This window comes from Lentinula edodes, assembly GCF_021015755.1.
Source record: "Lentinula edodes strain Le(Bin) 0899 ss11 chromosome Unknown C8R40scaffold_19, whole genome shotgun sequence".
In the NCBI taxonomy this organism is placed as follows: Eukaryota; Fungi; Basidiomycota; class Agaricomycetes; order Agaricales; family Omphalotaceae; genus Lentinula; species Lentinula edodes.
Genome location: NW_025764325.1, coordinates 490,352 through 506,849, shown reverse-complemented (window position 1 = coordinate 506,849; position 16,498 = coordinate 490,352). Strand labels below are relative to the sequence as shown.

At 45.5% G+C, this 16,498-nt stretch overlaps 4 protein-coding genes across 4 annotated transcripts; 2 read left to right on the top strand and 2 right to left on the bottom strand.

Annotated features, from left to right (window-relative positions):
* Positions 1 to 474: 474 nt before the first annotated feature.
* On the bottom strand, positions 475 to 1,724 carry C8R40DRAFT_1265464 (uncharacterized protein). Its single transcript, XM_046233914.1, has 4 exons — positions 1,429 to 1,724; positions 1,157 to 1,378; positions 587 to 1,099; positions 475 to 532 (listed from the first exon to the last, which is right to left on the bottom strand). The coding sequence occupies exons 1-3, from the start codon at positions 1,452 to 1,454 to the stop codon at positions 880 to 882; spliced, it is 468 nt and encodes a 155-aa protein (XP_046086052.1). The 5' UTR covers positions 1,455 to 1,724; the 3' UTR covers positions 475 to 532; positions 587 to 879.
* A 3,499-nt stretch (positions 1,725 to 5,223) lies between these two features.
* On the bottom strand, positions 5,224 to 8,314 carry C8R40DRAFT_237682 (uncharacterized protein). The gene is made up of 3 exons (XM_046234440.1): positions 8,111 to 8,314; positions 8,020 to 8,052; positions 5,224 to 6,114 (listed from the first exon to the last, which is right to left on the bottom strand). The coding sequence occupies exons 1-3, from the start codon at positions 8,213 to 8,215 to the stop codon at positions 5,578 to 5,580; spliced, it is 675 nt and encodes a 224-aa protein (XP_046086051.1). The 5' UTR covers positions 8,216 to 8,314; the 3' UTR covers positions 5,224 to 5,577.
* A 2,593-nt stretch (positions 8,315 to 10,907) lies between these two features.
* On the top strand, positions 10,908 to 13,045 carry C8R40DRAFT_1046188 (FAD/NAD(P)-binding domain-containing protein; the record flags this gene model as incomplete). Its single annotated transcript, XM_046224354.1, has 7 exons — positions 10,908 to 11,427; positions 11,481 to 11,633; positions 11,689 to 12,375; positions 12,507 to 12,645; positions 12,705 to 12,837; positions 12,889 to 12,942; positions 12,995 to 13,045. 7 exons carry the CDS (start codon positions 10,908 to 10,910, stop codon positions 13,043 to 13,045), a joined length of 1,737 nt encoding a protein of 578 aa, XP_046086050.1.
* Positions 13,046 to 14,525: 1,480 nt separating this feature from the next.
* Positions 14,526 to 15,741, top strand: C8R40DRAFT_1171060 (uncharacterized protein; the record flags this gene model as incomplete). The annotated part of the gene is made up of 3 exons (XM_046231642.1): positions 14,526 to 14,591; positions 14,643 to 14,729; positions 14,779 to 15,741. 3 exons carry the CDS (start codon positions 14,526 to 14,528, stop codon positions 15,739 to 15,741), a joined length of 1,116 nt encoding a protein of 371 aa, XP_046086049.1.
* Positions 15,742 to 16,498: the final 757 nt, after the last annotated feature.

Below are 16,498 nucleotides of genomic sequence, written 5' to 3'. Positions count from 1 at the left end.
CCATGAGGCTGGGAGCATCAGCATGGAGGAGTATGTGCATTTGTACGGAATCACTACAGCTGAGGAAAGCCTTTATGCAAAGGGTAATACAGGAGATACCCCATTTTGCAAGGCATTATGGGGATGGATGGGAGCTCTTTAGGGAGTTACTGGCAGATAAGAGGGTCGTGGGGTTGCTGGCAAAGTAGGTGCATGAGGTGTTGGAAGTATTCTATGCAGTTGAAATATATCGGCTGGAGTGACACGCTGCATGCATATTGAGGCAGGGAAGACCGTGTAATTCATGATACCATGGGAGGGGTTTTTTTCCGCTTTTCCCCTCAATAACCAGGACATGGATGATCATAATCGCCCCCCTGTATTAGATATGTGTGTTCCATTATTGTACAACATTATGTAATATTGTACAGTACATGGTAAACTGGTTGTTCGGGAATCGGACCTCGCCAGTATAATTCATATCCTATCCTATCCTATCCTGGTAAAACTGCGGAAAATCTGGTCAAAATGTCAGAAAAGTACAGTAACAACTGTGAGGAACTACTTGCTCTCGAAGTACAAACTCGTTTGACATGATGATTCGAAGATATTACTGTAACTCCGAGCTTAAGTGGTCAAGGTCACCGTGTAGTTCCCACGCAGGAATTTCAATCACTCGTCAAACCAGGTCAAACCATGCTTTTCAGGGAAAGGGTTTACAAGCAATTGCAACACCATCGAACAAATACTGTTTGTGCAGAAGATGACCCTCTGGGGCTGAATTTAAAACTTCTCTCATAGGAACAGATCAACCAAGAAAATAAGATAGATGAGATTTCTGATTGATCGGAGGGAGGGTGAATTCGAACGTCAAGGTAAAGTCCTTTAAACGTTGCACCGTCATTTCATCCGATACCACCTGACCTTCTCCCGCATTTCAGACGTTAATCCAATAGCTTCTATGGACCTCGTAATGAGTTCTTCCTTGTGTTCTTTGACCATTTTCAAATCTTCAGTGCTATTCTGAGCAACATAGAGGAGCAAATATGCTTCATTCTTGTGTTGTGACTCGCGGCCAGTCTCATAGATCCAGATCATCAAGTTTGGTGGCTGCAGATCCCTGTAAAGTCAAGTGTAAAGAGAGATAATACCATAGGTTCTGATCAAATCAACATACGACTTTGCCTTGGTTGTTCCCCACCTTGATGGAAGTATATCATAGCGGTAGTAGTCGATAATGTCACGACCCTCTGGTGCTGGTCCCAATAGCTCTTCGGCCTCTGTAACAGTGACAACCCAGCCAAGGCGGTAATCTGGCACGCGGTGACCTTGATGGATGTGATATGCAATGGGAGGGAAATCATCGACAGCTCGCGACGCTGGGAAAACGGTGTAGAATCTGATTGAATTGTCAGAGTTGGACAGTAGTAATTGTGAGGAACTACTTGCTCTCGAAGTACAAACTCGTTTGACATGATGGTTTCGAAGATATTAACTGGCAAGGTCACCGTGAAGTTCCCACGCAGGGATTTCAATTACTCGACAAACCAGGCTTTCATAAAAGGGTTTACAACAAGAGGTGATCATGAGGGAGATTCAGATCGGGAGTACTTATACTGCCACGTGAAAAGCCCTGACTAAGCCCAAGCCGAGCTGCACGGCATCTTATATGACTCGAGAGGTTGAAAACTTCGAATAACTGTTTTGTCTTCATGTATTGATAATATCCAGCTACTTAGGTACACACTGTGACATTCACAATTGAATTCCTAATTAATCAACATTTGTCTTTGAGCATTGGTTACAGTGAGCTTGAATGGTCTTAACATACCATACTTTGGTTCTAGATACTCAAATTTGAGACTTTGTTACATAAAAAAGAGTTGCAAACAAAACTTGATGTTTTGTATCATTGTGTGCCGGCTGGGGCCCGGCTCAAAAGCCCCCGCTGTGGTAGGTGCAAACTGTGAGAATCAAAATTTTTTTGATCTGTTCAAGTATTCACCATTGAATCATACAAAATCCAATGTAATATGTGAGTCTGAAAATACTGCCACAATGGTCTGAAAATTGTATCACAATCATTGCCAGAGTACACCATTGTTTCTTAATGCTCTAACTTTGTGAGAGGGGTGTAACATTAAGAATAATAGTGTACAGCAATCAAATGGTAGAATTCCAGTACACTAGACTTATCAGAGTAGCAAGCACCAAAATCATTACCTGTTGTTTCAACTACTGTCAATTCCAAATCAGATCAAAGTGGTTCCTTCCTTGAGGCTTGTAGATTAACATTCAAATTAGAAGGTGCTGCCATGTTATAGTAAAATCTACAACATAATACCTTTCCAGTCCTCATTAAGAGAGATTCCCTGTGAATATGATGATTTGATTCAAGCTCCAACCCATCTACAATGGCAAAAGTATCCGAATTGTAATGCTTGAACAATTTTAGGTGATTATGACATGAACCAATACTTATCCTTGCAGCCGAAAATGGTGCTAGTGATGCCCATATAGGTAAATATTGAGCATTTAGCTTCATGCATATCAGCCATTGCCAATTCCCAGGTGGGAATTTTGGCACAAAATTCGGCTACTCAGCCCCGGCTCAGAACCCGGCTTGGGGCCTTTGAAAATTCTGAGCCGGGCCCTCAGCTTTCCACAGCCCTAGAGACGGCTCCGGCCCGGCCAGGCTCATAGGGCCCAAGGGCTCAGAGCCGGAGCCGGCACATCACTATGTATCAAGGACTCCAAGATCACTGTATACACCCAGAAGCATTGCCCTTACCTACTTCACTCTTACAATCTCATGCTTCAATGAGCAGGTCATTTTGCTTACTAGTCTCAGTAATGGGAAAGCAGTGATTGTTTAGGTATGTGGAAGTAATCCATACCACCTTTCAATTATTCATTGACAATAAGAAATGATAGATCCTCAGTTATTAAACATAATGGGCAATGACTACAGGCCTTACACTGTGTGATATTGAGAGGTCAAAGTGGTCTCTTCATGTAGACTGTTGGATCAAACAATAGACTAGAAACTTTTATATTACCTGCATGGCACTACATTACAATCTCTGGTTGGAAATTTCAATGAAATACATTCATCTGCAAAACCTGTATAGTCGTGGCTGGAGAGTGCTCTCCAGCATTGAAAGCACTGAAAGCAAGATTTTTGACTTGCTCTGGGTGCTTTGGCTGCTGGGAAGTGCTCTCAGCTGCTTTCGGATGATTAGCCAAAAATCCATGTTTTGCAGATGACTTGACATCTGTTACACGAAGCGGCAGAGGCGGAGTGACTAAGCAAGGCAATGAGGCGGAGTGACTAAGCAGGTCAGTGAGGTGGAGCGACTAAGCGGAGCAGAGGCAAACTGGTCCCAGATAATGACAGAGTTATATTGAGTATTGTAATCATAGGTAATAGTAAGTAAACACATACCTGGTCCCAGATAATGACAGAGAGGTCAAGATAAGGGACCAGGCTGTGGAGGGTTGGCTATATATACATAATCCGATCTGCGAGAAACAATGATGTAATACTGTACAGTTCAGGGGCAAGGAAGGTGGCGGAAGCCGATAGAAAGAGAAGGTGGGTCAGGTGGATCAGTAATTGATGGGGGTTGACAGCAATGGGATGATGTATCGTACAAGTAAAGGTGTCGAGACGGTGAGAAAGGGAAAATGATAGGGGCTGCGTACTTTATGACATTACCCCCCTCCTTATGGATTGACAGTACAGGATCGTAGATGTAGGGAGTTCCAGACGTAAGAGCTCCCGATGGAGTGTAAGCCTGGGAAGGAGGTCCCGGGAAGTGGAAGTAGAGGCGGACGTCCTCAAGCGTTGGAGGTAATAATGGAGGAGCAATACATAGTTTGACATAGGAGATAGCTTCAATGTTACCTAGATCGAGGTCCCAGAGCTTGTGGAGCAGTTGGGGAGCTCGAGGAGGTTTGGGGAAGGTTAGCTCATCAAGGCAGTAGGCGTTGGGGAGCTTGGGGACTCACTCAGATTGCTTAGACGTGAAGTAAAAGTGTATATTGGATCGTAGAGACAACAGATGAGAGTAGAGAAACTGAGATAGAGAAACAGAGAGTAAAGAGAAATCCGTATGGTTAGCAGGTACAAAGGGACAGGGACTGGACCTATGCAAAAGGGTGTGTGTTCAAAATATACCAAGCTGGGGATATTTGTGCTACGAGGATACTTATATAGCTACAGGAAGTGAACAAGAGAACATTAGGAACCTTGACTGTCGAATCGGCTGTGATCTAGAGTTGCGTGTCTACCAGGCGGGGGCGTGTTGATGGAGGTCTCGGGTGTGCTGATGGGGTTATCAGGCATGTCGAGGGAGGTTCAGCCGAGTTGTGAAGGTTGTGATAGGGGTGATGGTTGCAGGAAAGGTGTACCTTCTTGGGGAGGTATGGAGACGGTTCCGAGGCTAAGGGTTAGGGACTTGTGTGGTCTATGATCATGGGGTTGGTGTTAGGCTGGCCTGGTAGTGGTCAAGGCATGACAGCATCAAAGGGTGCATCATGAGACTTCATGACATGAATACATAGTATGTACATAGGAGATAAATTTGAACTAGGAGAAACTAATGAGTAATAATGCAACATCTGCAAAACCTGGATATTCGGCTAAGGGTCCGAAAGCAGTTGAAAGCATTTCCCAGCAGTGAAAGCACTCAGAGCAGCCTGCTCTCAGTGCTTTCGGTACTGGGATCTGCTGGGATCTGCTCTCAGCCCTTAGCCGAATATCCATGTTTTGCAGATGAACATGTATAAGTCTTAGTCTTAGTATGAATAAGTAAGAGGATAATATGAGATACTAGTCTAAGAACAGCAGTGTAATGCCTGACCATTACAATGTAATTATGTACCATAGTAAAATTTGGTTCATGGAATGTTCATGGCAACCTTATAAAGATTTTCAACCCAGAATTCAGGGCTTTGGGTGAGAGAGCTTCATGAAAATTCTTTCCACAGTCAAGGATGGCTGGAGTTTTTGGGGAGGGGATCTTGGCAGAGAAAAGAGTGTTCATGAATGGGTTCAGGGAGGTTGGGGGTAACAGGTGGAGCCTCAGTGGAGGTGGCAATGATGGTTACTGGAGGTGTCATGGGAGGTGGTTGGGAAGTTTCAAATACAGAATATTGCATGCATGTTGATGCAGGGAAGACTGAGCTTTCCACTGTACCATGGGAAGGTTTTTTTTCCACTTTTCCCTCAAAAAACCAGGACATGGATAAGCATAATTGCCCCCCCTGATTAGGCATGTGTTCTGACAGTTCCATGATTGTATAATTTGTATATTGTACAGTACATGGTAAACTGGTTGTTCAGGAATCAGACCTCGCTAGTATAATTCATAACCTATCCCATCCTATCTTGTACAGTGCTCCCTTGTTATTAGATTTGTTACTGAAGCATCTTATTGACAACCTATATATAGTAGCAGTACAAAACTTACTTACAAATAAAATACTTGATGAGGCAAACTATGTAATTCTCAAATGCAAGGGAGATGAAATGCCAATTGGATGAATACAAAAAAAAAACGCCGGTGAATAATGCGCTCCCCGGACCTACCCCGATCAAGAAGTTTTCTCGTTAGCTGCCGAAGTAGTTTGAGTAGTCACTTTCGAAACATTCCAAAACACATCCATCAGGGCAGGGACTACGAATGGCTCCCTGCACTCCCGTTTCACATCTGCAACGAAGGCATCTGCCTCCCTTCTCCGTTCCTCGGCCTCCTTCCGTGCAAGCTCAGCTTCCTTCCACCGCTGCTCCATCTCAAGCTTGGCAGATTCAACATCATGCAAACGGTGCTCCGCCGCTCGTCTGCGGTCATCCGCATCATGTTTGTCTGACTCTGCCCTACGTGTAGCACGTTCAGCATCCCTCCTCGCTTGTTCCGCATCTCTCCGTCGATCGTCAGCTTTACGTTTATCATGCTCAGCATCTTTCCTGCCTTGTTCGACATCCTTTCTCCGATCGTCAGCCGTTATTTTGGCATGTTCAGCATCCCTGCGCAGTTGCTCAGCCTCCCTTCGTCGTTCAACGGCTTCTTTGAGACTAAGCTGAACCTCTTTTTTAGCATTTTCAACTTCGCTCAAAGCATACTCCGCGTTCTTTCGCCCTTGCTCTGCTTCGCTCATTAACTGTTCAGCATCACTCAGACGTTGCTCGGTTTCCTTCAATGCATGCTCGGCCTCACGCTTAGCAAATTCAGCATCTCTCCTCTCCTGGTCTACTTTCCTTCGTATATTACGCTCGCTTGTGAGCTGGGCTTGCATGATGAGTAAATTCGATCGAAGCTCTAGAAGCCATCCATCAGAAACACTGCCAAGCAATCTGAAAACACAACTAACCCGTCTCAATTTCACTCGAACTGGGCTTTTCCATGATCTTATCATCATCTCTGAGGCCCAGTCCGAGTTCTGAACCAATCCCGAACCCCTGAAATCCACATCCGTCCACTTCACCCAACACAAAATCAGTCTGCAACTTTTCTGCGAGCTCTGCCAGTTCCGCTAACACAATTTTCTCCTTCTTTCCGCGCTCCCGAATCTCGTTTCTTAGACTGAGTAGTTCTGAACGGAGCTGTACGATGCGCGCGACTCCAGGATTCACAAAGGAGCTTGCTTCAATCTCACCGTGGGAGGGATTGACGTTCGTAGCATTGATAAAAGAATTCAGTGACTCTTCCTTGATGCGAGGTTCATTGATATTTCCCCCCGAGTCAAAGCTTGGTATTGGAACACCGGTAGTTACAGCGGGGGTTACAGGAACTGCCGTAACAACAGGCATCAGCGAACTTGACTGGGTATATGATCCGTCATGGGGAGGTTGATATGTATATGGGTACGGATACTGGTACGAATTTGAATGCACAGGTGGATAAGAGTATCCATATTGGCCATACGAGAGTTGAGCGGGCGCGACATATGTTCCCATCGAAGATGAAGCAAGAGCATAGGTTTGTGATAGTGTTGATTCTCCTGCGCCTTCTGCTGATGGCGCCTGCTCCTGTGGGGCAGGACGCGAGGAAACAGCGGGTAATGCCTTAATAAGAGAATTGAGATCTGACATTGAGATTGTGCTCGAACTTGACTCTCCATTCGGGACGGGTGATAATGCAGATGAGGTACTCGAAATAGGGAAGGAATCAGATGGGGAAGACGACGGGACCACTGATGCGGTCGCCGTTGAAAATGCGGTAAGAAATTCAGTTAAATCCACGGGAGCTATGGTTAATAAAGAGGAAGGGAAAATAGCTGCGGAAGAAGTCGTGACAGGTGCTTCATTGCTGTTGGCTTCCAGTTTCCTTGCCGGAACGCTTGCTACTGACTGCGATGAGAGAACGTGGGGGTTTATATATGCGTCAGAAAGTTTTGGGCTACGCCTAGAAGGCGGTGAAGGAGAAGGTGTTCGCCGCGGCCAACGAGCACTATCTTCACCTTCCCAGCGTTCAGGATGCGACTTGCGATAATCGTGGTGGGACACCGAGGAACTTCGATACCGATGTGGATTTATTGTAAAATCCTCCCCATCACCAGAGTTCTTCAGAGCATTATTCACCATGGATCGAGGTCCTGACGGAGGACAATTCGATTTGCGTTTATGTGATGGTGAGGTTGATCTTGAGCGAAACCTTTCAAGCAGGTTTCCGGTCGGTGCTACGTCCCATCGAGAACGCTATGTAGAAAGTTGGAAGGATCATGTAAAAGTTTGAACGAAGCAAAGTGATCACATACCTTACTAGCCGAAGGTAATGAATGCTTACGCATTACGAAATCGTCCTCCTCTCGTTCGCGTTTATACCGGGGTGAACAGTCTGCGTCCTTCGTATATAGTGTGGGCCAACTTCCGTCGACCGAAGGATCTCCTACAAGAGTTGAGCTCGTAGGAGGGGGGACGAGAGAACTAGACGATTCGTGATCGACTAAGGTAGTCGCAGGGCTCCTTGATTGAGGAGGCGTAGAGGCGATGGAAGATAAAGAGCGACTTCGTTGATGTTCGTTGCTGGAAGGTTTAGTGATGCTAGACAGAGAATATCGGCCCAGTTTCTGCACGGTCGGATCAACGAACGTTCTTGAGCGCCATTATTTATGGATAAGCACTCACAGGATATTCGTCATAATTCGGTTGAACTCCCCAGGCGCGTGTGGATGCCGGATACTCTTGTGGATGTTTTGTGAATCTCTTCGGGCCAGGTATTATTGGGAACATTTCAAGATTGCCGCCAAAGTGAGGATCCTCTGGGTGCTTCACGATCAACTGGGGTGGACCTGTTCAGAATGAAGAGGTCATATGGAGTTAGAATTGTGCACAAGAAAATTTATGAACACTAACATCCTCTCTCTTTGCACGTTGCCGTGAATCCGAAACTGGAAATTGATAAACGAATGGTTCACATGCGACACAACTTGCTAGCAACGCACATGGAAAATTCCTGCATCCAATCGTCGATTTCTTTAGGTCGTACGCTGTCCGACTCTGGCCGTAGTTTGTAGGCCATGGTTTGAGGTATTTTCTGTCTATTTTTAAGTAAGATAATTCATGAAATGAACAAGTCCCTCACTGAACCCTTCTCAAAATACCACTCGCACTGAACCTGACCAAGCCGAGGCACCTCGATAGCATCTTTCCTGCAGTAAGGCAGTCCTAGCCTTGATATTTCTCTTTGCACCTTATTCGTGTTTATTGGAGGACCATCCGGGTCAAAAGCGCTATAGCCTGGCTTTTGTTTGTGGTATCGGATGCGGAGACGGACAGAAACACCTGCTTGTTCTTTTGCAGTGCTCATTGCCGTTTAAAAAGAGAGGATGAAGCGGTGAGAGTACGAGAAGGTAGCAAGAGTGTGTTCAAGTCCTTGTTGCTGTCCTTCAAAAAAATAATTGACGGTATGAGTGGTGTAGTAGGACTGGTCAGGGACTGGTAGACAAATAATTTTACCGGAATTTGACTTGATTTATCCCACGACTCTTTGCTTACCTACCTCGATGATCTGCACTTTCTCGTTAACTACATTTGTTTGTTTGCCGGGTCTCTCAGTCACCGCAAGCACCTTTGTCAATTGGTCATATTCTCGAGAACATAAAGGTAAAAGTAAGAGAGGAGAACTAACTATTGATTGACGCTGGCATTGACTTGATCCTTGACTAACTTTTGACGCCCATTTCTGACCATCAATTCTTCCTGCATTTGTGAGTTACTAACTCGTGCCTAAGGGATCACTAAGGCAGGCAAGGGCAATCCGAGCTCAATTTCAATCCGTGAAAATCACCGTCCCTACAGGGGGTATGTTAAACTATGACCATTTCGCATCCACACTTTAAAGCGCCCACGCTGGCGAAATCTTGCTCAATATGCGTACGCTCTCAGCGGTGAGAGGATTCATACAGATCAGAGAGGCATACATCATCCTAGGTGCGTCTTTGCTTGCCGATCTCATTCGTTTTAGAACTCAATCAAACTTTGGGCCTAGGAGATGCGTAAACTCGAACCAGTGTGGTATCACCTTTGAGCGCCAATTCCCAATGTGTAGCTATTGGCTCGAGTCCTGTGATGTACAATAGTAAGTATATTTTCTGGATATACTGAGTTGTGCTATCGCGGTGTCCCTGGACCTTTCTGCTCAGTAATTCACCGTTAGAAAAAGCTGAGAGTGTACGTTCGGTCGCGCGGAAGAATAGGGACGAAATACCTCAACGGCCGTACTTCTCCCACCGTAGTGGCAATTGTCTTCTACGGTGCCATTCCTAAATTGAATGGTCCATGCTCAACGATCATCTCCTCATCATTAGAGAATCGGGCGTTGTGACGATCGACTTTCCGGATCAGGAGACGGAATCAAAGGCTCAAATCATCTTGTGCTTGACGTGCAGTTCCCTTATGGGCTTTCTCTTCCCGTACCCCTCTCTGATTCCAACCGCGTCGTCGCCTGCGACGTTGTCATAAAGGTACCCGCAGAGCCCGTCCCTTCGTTGGTGACTTTCAAATTTATTAACCCCCCCCCCCCCCGAGCTCAGCAGGCATGATGTCGCCCCGTATACAATTTTCCGGGTGTCATTCCTTGAGATGGTACCCAAGGGTATGAATAGAGCTCCGTCCTTTGGAGCGAAAGGCGGCAGTAGTAGCTTTCGCAACGTCGAAGCAACTGGAGGCACATTCCGTTACCATGTGGCATCTGTGTGGTACAGACCAATTCTCAACAATAAATTCATACCCGACTGTCTTTCCAGTCCTTGTCATCTATCGTGATATTCCAGTGCTCAAAACGTGATCTTCCTTAGTCATCTTTGTTTCGAGAAGGTCTATCGTCATTCACAATATGGGCACACGCGTAAGTCTCTACCACTAAGTGGTGTCGCTTTTATTCATAGTTCCTACCGGCAACGGACTCCCATGGACAGAAATATGATGACTACTGAAGTAAAGAAGCTTAGGCTTAAGAATGCTGCCTTTCTTGGGTTGTGAGATACGTAGGTCAGTCAATACAATCAAATCCCTGACTTCATTCCTTGTACCATTACTCATATGATCCTACTGTCCTTGTCCGATTGATGCTTGGCCGAAGCGTAATCGTCAATGTGTACAAAAGGTGCATTTCTAAGCTATGCTCAACTTCTCTCAGGGTCTCACTTACTGTATCTCTTCCCAGCAAATTCTTTTGAACAGGAAGACTGACACATTTCAAATATCGATGTCTTCCGCCACCGCGTATGGGACAAAATGATCATGTGCCAGTAAGGAGAGTCAGACAAGTGGACGAAAGCTCCCCCTAGGACCCGAATGTGTTCTGACTTGCAGGGACGTTTCAACATCATAAAGTCTATACTCATCTCTTCGTTGATACGCTTATTCAATCGTTCGTCCATAAAATACAATCCTGCCTCCACCACAACTTGCATATCGTGCAATGGATACAGAATCGAATCAAATTGCATCTGCCTGGCTGTCGCAGCTCTCCTACTCCCTCGAGCAGAAAGATGCGGCAAGCTGTGCATCGCTCTTCCATCACAATGGTTGGCTGCGAGATCTCCTTGTTTTTACTTGGAACCTGCGTACTTTAAATGGCCATGGTCAAATCTTAGATTACCTGTCCTCCAACATGGAGTCGACGACGATATCTGAACTCGAAATCAATTTACAAGATGTATACTTCAGGCCCTCTCCGGGAGATCTCCCTGGGAGTGTGTCCTCTGGATTCACATTTTCCACGCCGATCGCGAATGGGAGAGGACTCTTCACGCTGACACGGGCAGCTTCAGAGCCGGAGGTTTGGAGAGCGTTTACCTTGCTCGTTTCGCTGGATAGTCTCAAAGGCCACGAACCAATTGGTGCCGAACAAGGCGTTTATCATGGTAATTCGTTGTGCTGGTCAGAGGTGCGAGAGCAGAGAGCGCGTATAATTGAGGCAAATCCACATGTGCTTATTGGTGGGCTCCCTCTATCATTTGTGCTATAAACGGCATTGATAGAACTTCTGCAGTGGGTGCTGGTCAAAATGGACTCCAAGTTGCTGCTCGATTCAAGCAAATGGGTATACCTACTCTTATGATCGATAAGAACGGGCGCATCGGGGATCAATGGAGAAAGAGATATCCATCGTTGACTCTACATACTACGAAGCAACATCATACAAGTGTGTTTCGGGTTGTCCATTAGACCTCGAATCTGTCTTGATCCTTGTTTCACAGTGTTATTCCAACCGTATCCTGAAACCTGGCCTCGTTACACCCCTCGAGACAAGGTGGCTGATTGGTTAGAGCAGTATGCTGTCTCCCAGGACCTTGTTGTGTGGATGAAATCCCAGCTACTTCCAACACCTTCTTTCGACGAAAACAAAAAGGAATGGGCAGTCTCCATTGATAGAGATGGTCAAATTATCACCATCAATCCTAAGCACATTATCCTGGCCACAGGTACTCTGGGTGGACCATATACCCCTGTTATTCAAGGTCGTGATTTATTCAAAGGTCAAATCCTCCATTCAGACGACTACACCGGTGGGCCTCAATTCAATGGAAAGCGTGTTGTTGTCGTGGGCACTGGAAACAGCGGTGCAGATATCGCTTTGGATCTTCATGTCCGAGGAGCACAATCGGTTACTCTGTTACAACGCTCTGTGACTTGTGTTCAGGCTTCGGAAACAGTTAATGGGATAACTGATCAACTTTGGAGACCGGACGTACCGACTGAGGTGGCTGATTATCGACGAGCAGGAACACCATTCAAGCTCATGAAACAAATGCTCAGAGAACAAAAAGATCTTTACTGGGAGAAGGATAAACATATTTTGGAAGGATTGGCGAAAGCGGGAATGAAAGTGAACCTCGGCCCTGATGGCAGTGGTGTATTTCCTTTAGTGTATGAGCGCTTTGGAGGTGAGTCTGATTTTTTGAAGACGACATCCAGTATGCACGCTCACACAAAATTTATCGACTTCCCAGGATACTGTAGGCTTTCTCGAAAGTAACCAAGTTCACAGTCTGATAATGCGCTACCCATGACTTAGGGATGGATGTAGGATGCGCGGACCATATCATCGCCGGAGAAATCAAAGTAAAATCGGGGCTCGGGGTCAAGAGGTTCTTAGAACACGGTCTTCTCTTCGACGATGACACGATACTAGACGCTGACTTTGTGGTATTTGCGTAAGTTTTACATGTTATAACTGTTCAATTGCCCGCAATCACATTCGCTATACCCTTAGAACAGGATTCGTCAACATACAGAGTGTCATGAAGGGAATATTCGGTGAGATTATAGACAAAGCGGGACCTGTTGGAGGGGTCGATGAAGAAGGGGAGATGAAAGGAGCCTATAGGCCGACTGGATATCCAGGGGTACGTAGTCTCTTCCCTCAATGAAAAACTTCTAATGTAACTTTTCCCTAGCTCTGGTACGCTCCTGGAGACTTCCAGATATCGCGCTTCGGTTCAAGACTGTTGGTAAGCCCCTTCATCATATTATCTTTCCTCTGCTCAAATTATCGACTCGAAGGCAATCCAGTTGCAGGCAATCGAGTTAGGTTACATGAAACAGGATATCTAGACCAAATTGTTGAATAATGGTTTCCGGTTGCAGCCAAGTACATATCCAATTTGCTAGTCTGAGTAACGTTTGCTAACTTGGATCAATTACTTCGTGGAATAAAAATTTGGCTCTTATTATGAACATATCTGGAACGATATATTAGTTGATTCCCGAATGTGGGTTATGGAATCAGTCTCAGTCAATGTCTGTAATACAAAGAGGCAAAGACTCAGAACGCAATTTTGAATTCAGTTGTTGAGATCGTTCCTGGTATAGCAAACTCAAGAATCCATACCCTAATCTGTTGATCGACCGAATTGAAGCTATCAGTTTTTTGGTATGAACTCGGAACGGAGGGGCTTCTATGCGATTGCAGCGTCGATAAAGGACGATTAGGGGACCTGATCTTTCGAGAAACCAATCCTTCAACACTTGCTACATCACAATAGCTTTCCAGCATGTAATATAGCTGGAGAATCGACGCTGTACGCCACTATGGAGTTAGTCCCATAATGGTGCAGGTAGTGGAACAACTTTGACCGTATCGAACTCGCGATCTTATCATTCCGTCTATCCACAGCATGGCCAGACTACATAACTCGAACCAGTTCATTTTCCAGGAAGATATTTCTTATACGCCTCTTATATTTAAGCATCGACACTTCACTTTGAACGGTCCTTTGCTCGTGAATTTCAAGCCGGATTCTGAGATTTCTTACCTCCGGTCTTCTGCCGGCACCTTTGAACTGAGAATGAACGATATGATATGCTTAGAAGAATTGTTCTAAACTGTGTACAGTACATAGTGAAGTCGAGTGTTCAACAGTGCTCCGCTCCATACATATGGTCTGATCTCTTGGAATACAACCAGTTGACAAGACGAATTTAGAATCATTCGATACACTCAGCGTTCGAACTCTTGGCAGCCTCCGAGTCTGATCATCTGCGACTGCCTCAAGGCATGGGACATCTGAGTGCGGTGGCGCGGGTCAGTTAAGATGAAGGCAAAGGTTGAGCTTCAAATTCAATTTGAGGTTGAACGTTGGCGCCTGATACTTTGACTCACCAGTTGTTTACATGCTGGCACAGAGACTGGGACGCTGGTTTGGGCTTGAGGCCGGATCATGCACTGTAGTAGATCCAACTACCTTTGCTTTATTACTTGCGAAAAGACCCGTTTACTGGTGAATGCAGTCGTTTAAGCACGAAAGCTTCGAGCTAGCCAATCAGTATCGTGATGTTCGGTGATTCTGAATGCTCGTGGTTACTCACTGCCAATACGATATAGATAGTTTACTCTTTGAGTCCTGTTTATTGTCCTATTGTTTTTTCGCCCTAGGGCTTATATATCCACTCTATATAGCTGCGAGTGACAATCGTCCCTTATTGTCTTTTCATCAACACGATCCTTCATTCTTGAAGTTTTGAGTCAGTCGTCGTCATTGTGCCAATGAATATATATTTGCGTTGTTTCCATTAGTGCAATTTTTCAATCGCAATGGTACTCGCTACCAGCATTAGCCCTTCATGCTCTTCGTCAAACACGACAACGAGATTGGAAGAGGTACGCCCAGGTTACACTTTTACTCGAGTTATTTGTATAAGTAAGTTTCAGGTTCGAGAGTGGACTCATTCGTTCGACAAAAATCGAATAATATATCTTGGTACTGGCTGCAAAAGGACGAGAACTTCACAGATATTCGTGCGTGAAAATCCATTCGAACAGGATACCTGCAAGCTCATTAGACCAGGGTCTAACTGCATCCGTGGCATCAGAAGTTTTGGTTCCGAAAGGTTCCGTGTCAGACACCTCTCGACCGAAGTTTCCTCCTCGACGTCCCATTCAGCGCGCACTGTCTGTATCAGAGGAGAATTTGATTCCAATTTCGGACCTCATTCTGCTGACTGAGTATCCAGTATCACCTCTCCACAATCCGATCGTAGCTTTCCACGAGGCCACGAACTACGTGTACTTTCCAACGCCAACCACAGAGTACATCGACAAGAATCAAAACGCCTTGATATCAGCGGCTAGCCCTCCGCTGTTTTCATCTGCCAATGGTACACAAGGGAGGGGAGACGCTGCCGGATTGCTGATAGCCACAGTCAAGTCTTTCGCTGAAAGAACAGTCCATTTCCTGTACCAGCTGATACCGATGAAAGGCAATTGGACGCGTTGGTGCTCTAGGGCCGAAAGTGAGGGAGCTCAAGAGAAGCAGAGCGTTCGAAGCTTCTGCAGGCAGGATCGGATAGACTGTGAAGCCAGATCATCTCTTCCAACAGATCCAGACCGTAACTCGGCGGAATTTTGGCACCTAGAGTCTGAGGAGGATGAAGGCCATATCTCTGATATCGGGAGTCCGATTCTTGATGACTTTATGTTGTCATATTCGCAAGTCGAGCGCGCCTCCGGTCTCGAAGACGAAGACGAGGTTTGCGTACTCCTCCAGGAAGGAGCAAATCTTCCGGAGGAATTGATTAGTGGCCTCGTTGAGACTTCGACGAATGAGCCATGTTCCCAATCAGTCGGGCTTGATTGCCAAATAGTATTTCCTCCAATCCTGAATCCTGACGATGAAAACCTGTCGGAGACAGATTCATCCAACAATTCCGAGCTGGACTGGGATGGCAATTATGCAGGTCAAACGAATCAGTCGAACTCGGTATCATGGGATAGGATATCAGTACCACGAACCTTTCCCGTCGTAAAGTAACTTGCTTTGATGGTTTTATCTACAGAAGGCCACATTTCGGACACCCCTCGCTGAATTTCCCTCGTAAAAACTAATTTCATTGGACAAGAATCGAGTCATGACATAGCTTAGTTTGGTTCAAGGAGAAAACCTATAAGCACATGAGAAAGATGCGTGGTGGAACGACTGTCACCTACTCGTCTGGAATTCTCACCATCGGCGTACAGTAGAGGTACAAGAAAGAGAGAATAGCTGGTATACGTCAGCTTCATCGGACTCATTTCATTAGCAAGCTCAAACCTCGGGGATTTATGGCTGAATTTAACTTGAGGAAAACTCTACTGCATTGAGATGAACCGGAGCAGCAATCTCGTTCCACGAGCTGGTTTTGCGAAGGTATATTGAACCAGGGCAGCTTCCAGCGGATGATAGAATCAGAGTGGTATGATGAGATATAACTGCTCCTGGAATTAACTTGTTGTCCACATGAAAGTCATGAACTGAGAAAAACCTCCACGAACTGGTCAAACGTGGCAAGGTTCAGGTTTGATGTATAATGGCAGTTTTCGTTCAAAATTCGACTACGTACTCGATTTCCTACTCACGATGTTTGCATCCTACTCAACGACATGAGTTTTATTCAATATCTCAGCTTTCAAGTCAGGAGGGACAATTCTAGCTAAGCAGCAACAATATATTGGTTGTTCAGAATCTAGCTTACAGTTTACTACTACAGAGTGTACAAGTACAGTTTGTCAAATGCATGGCGAGTTTCTGT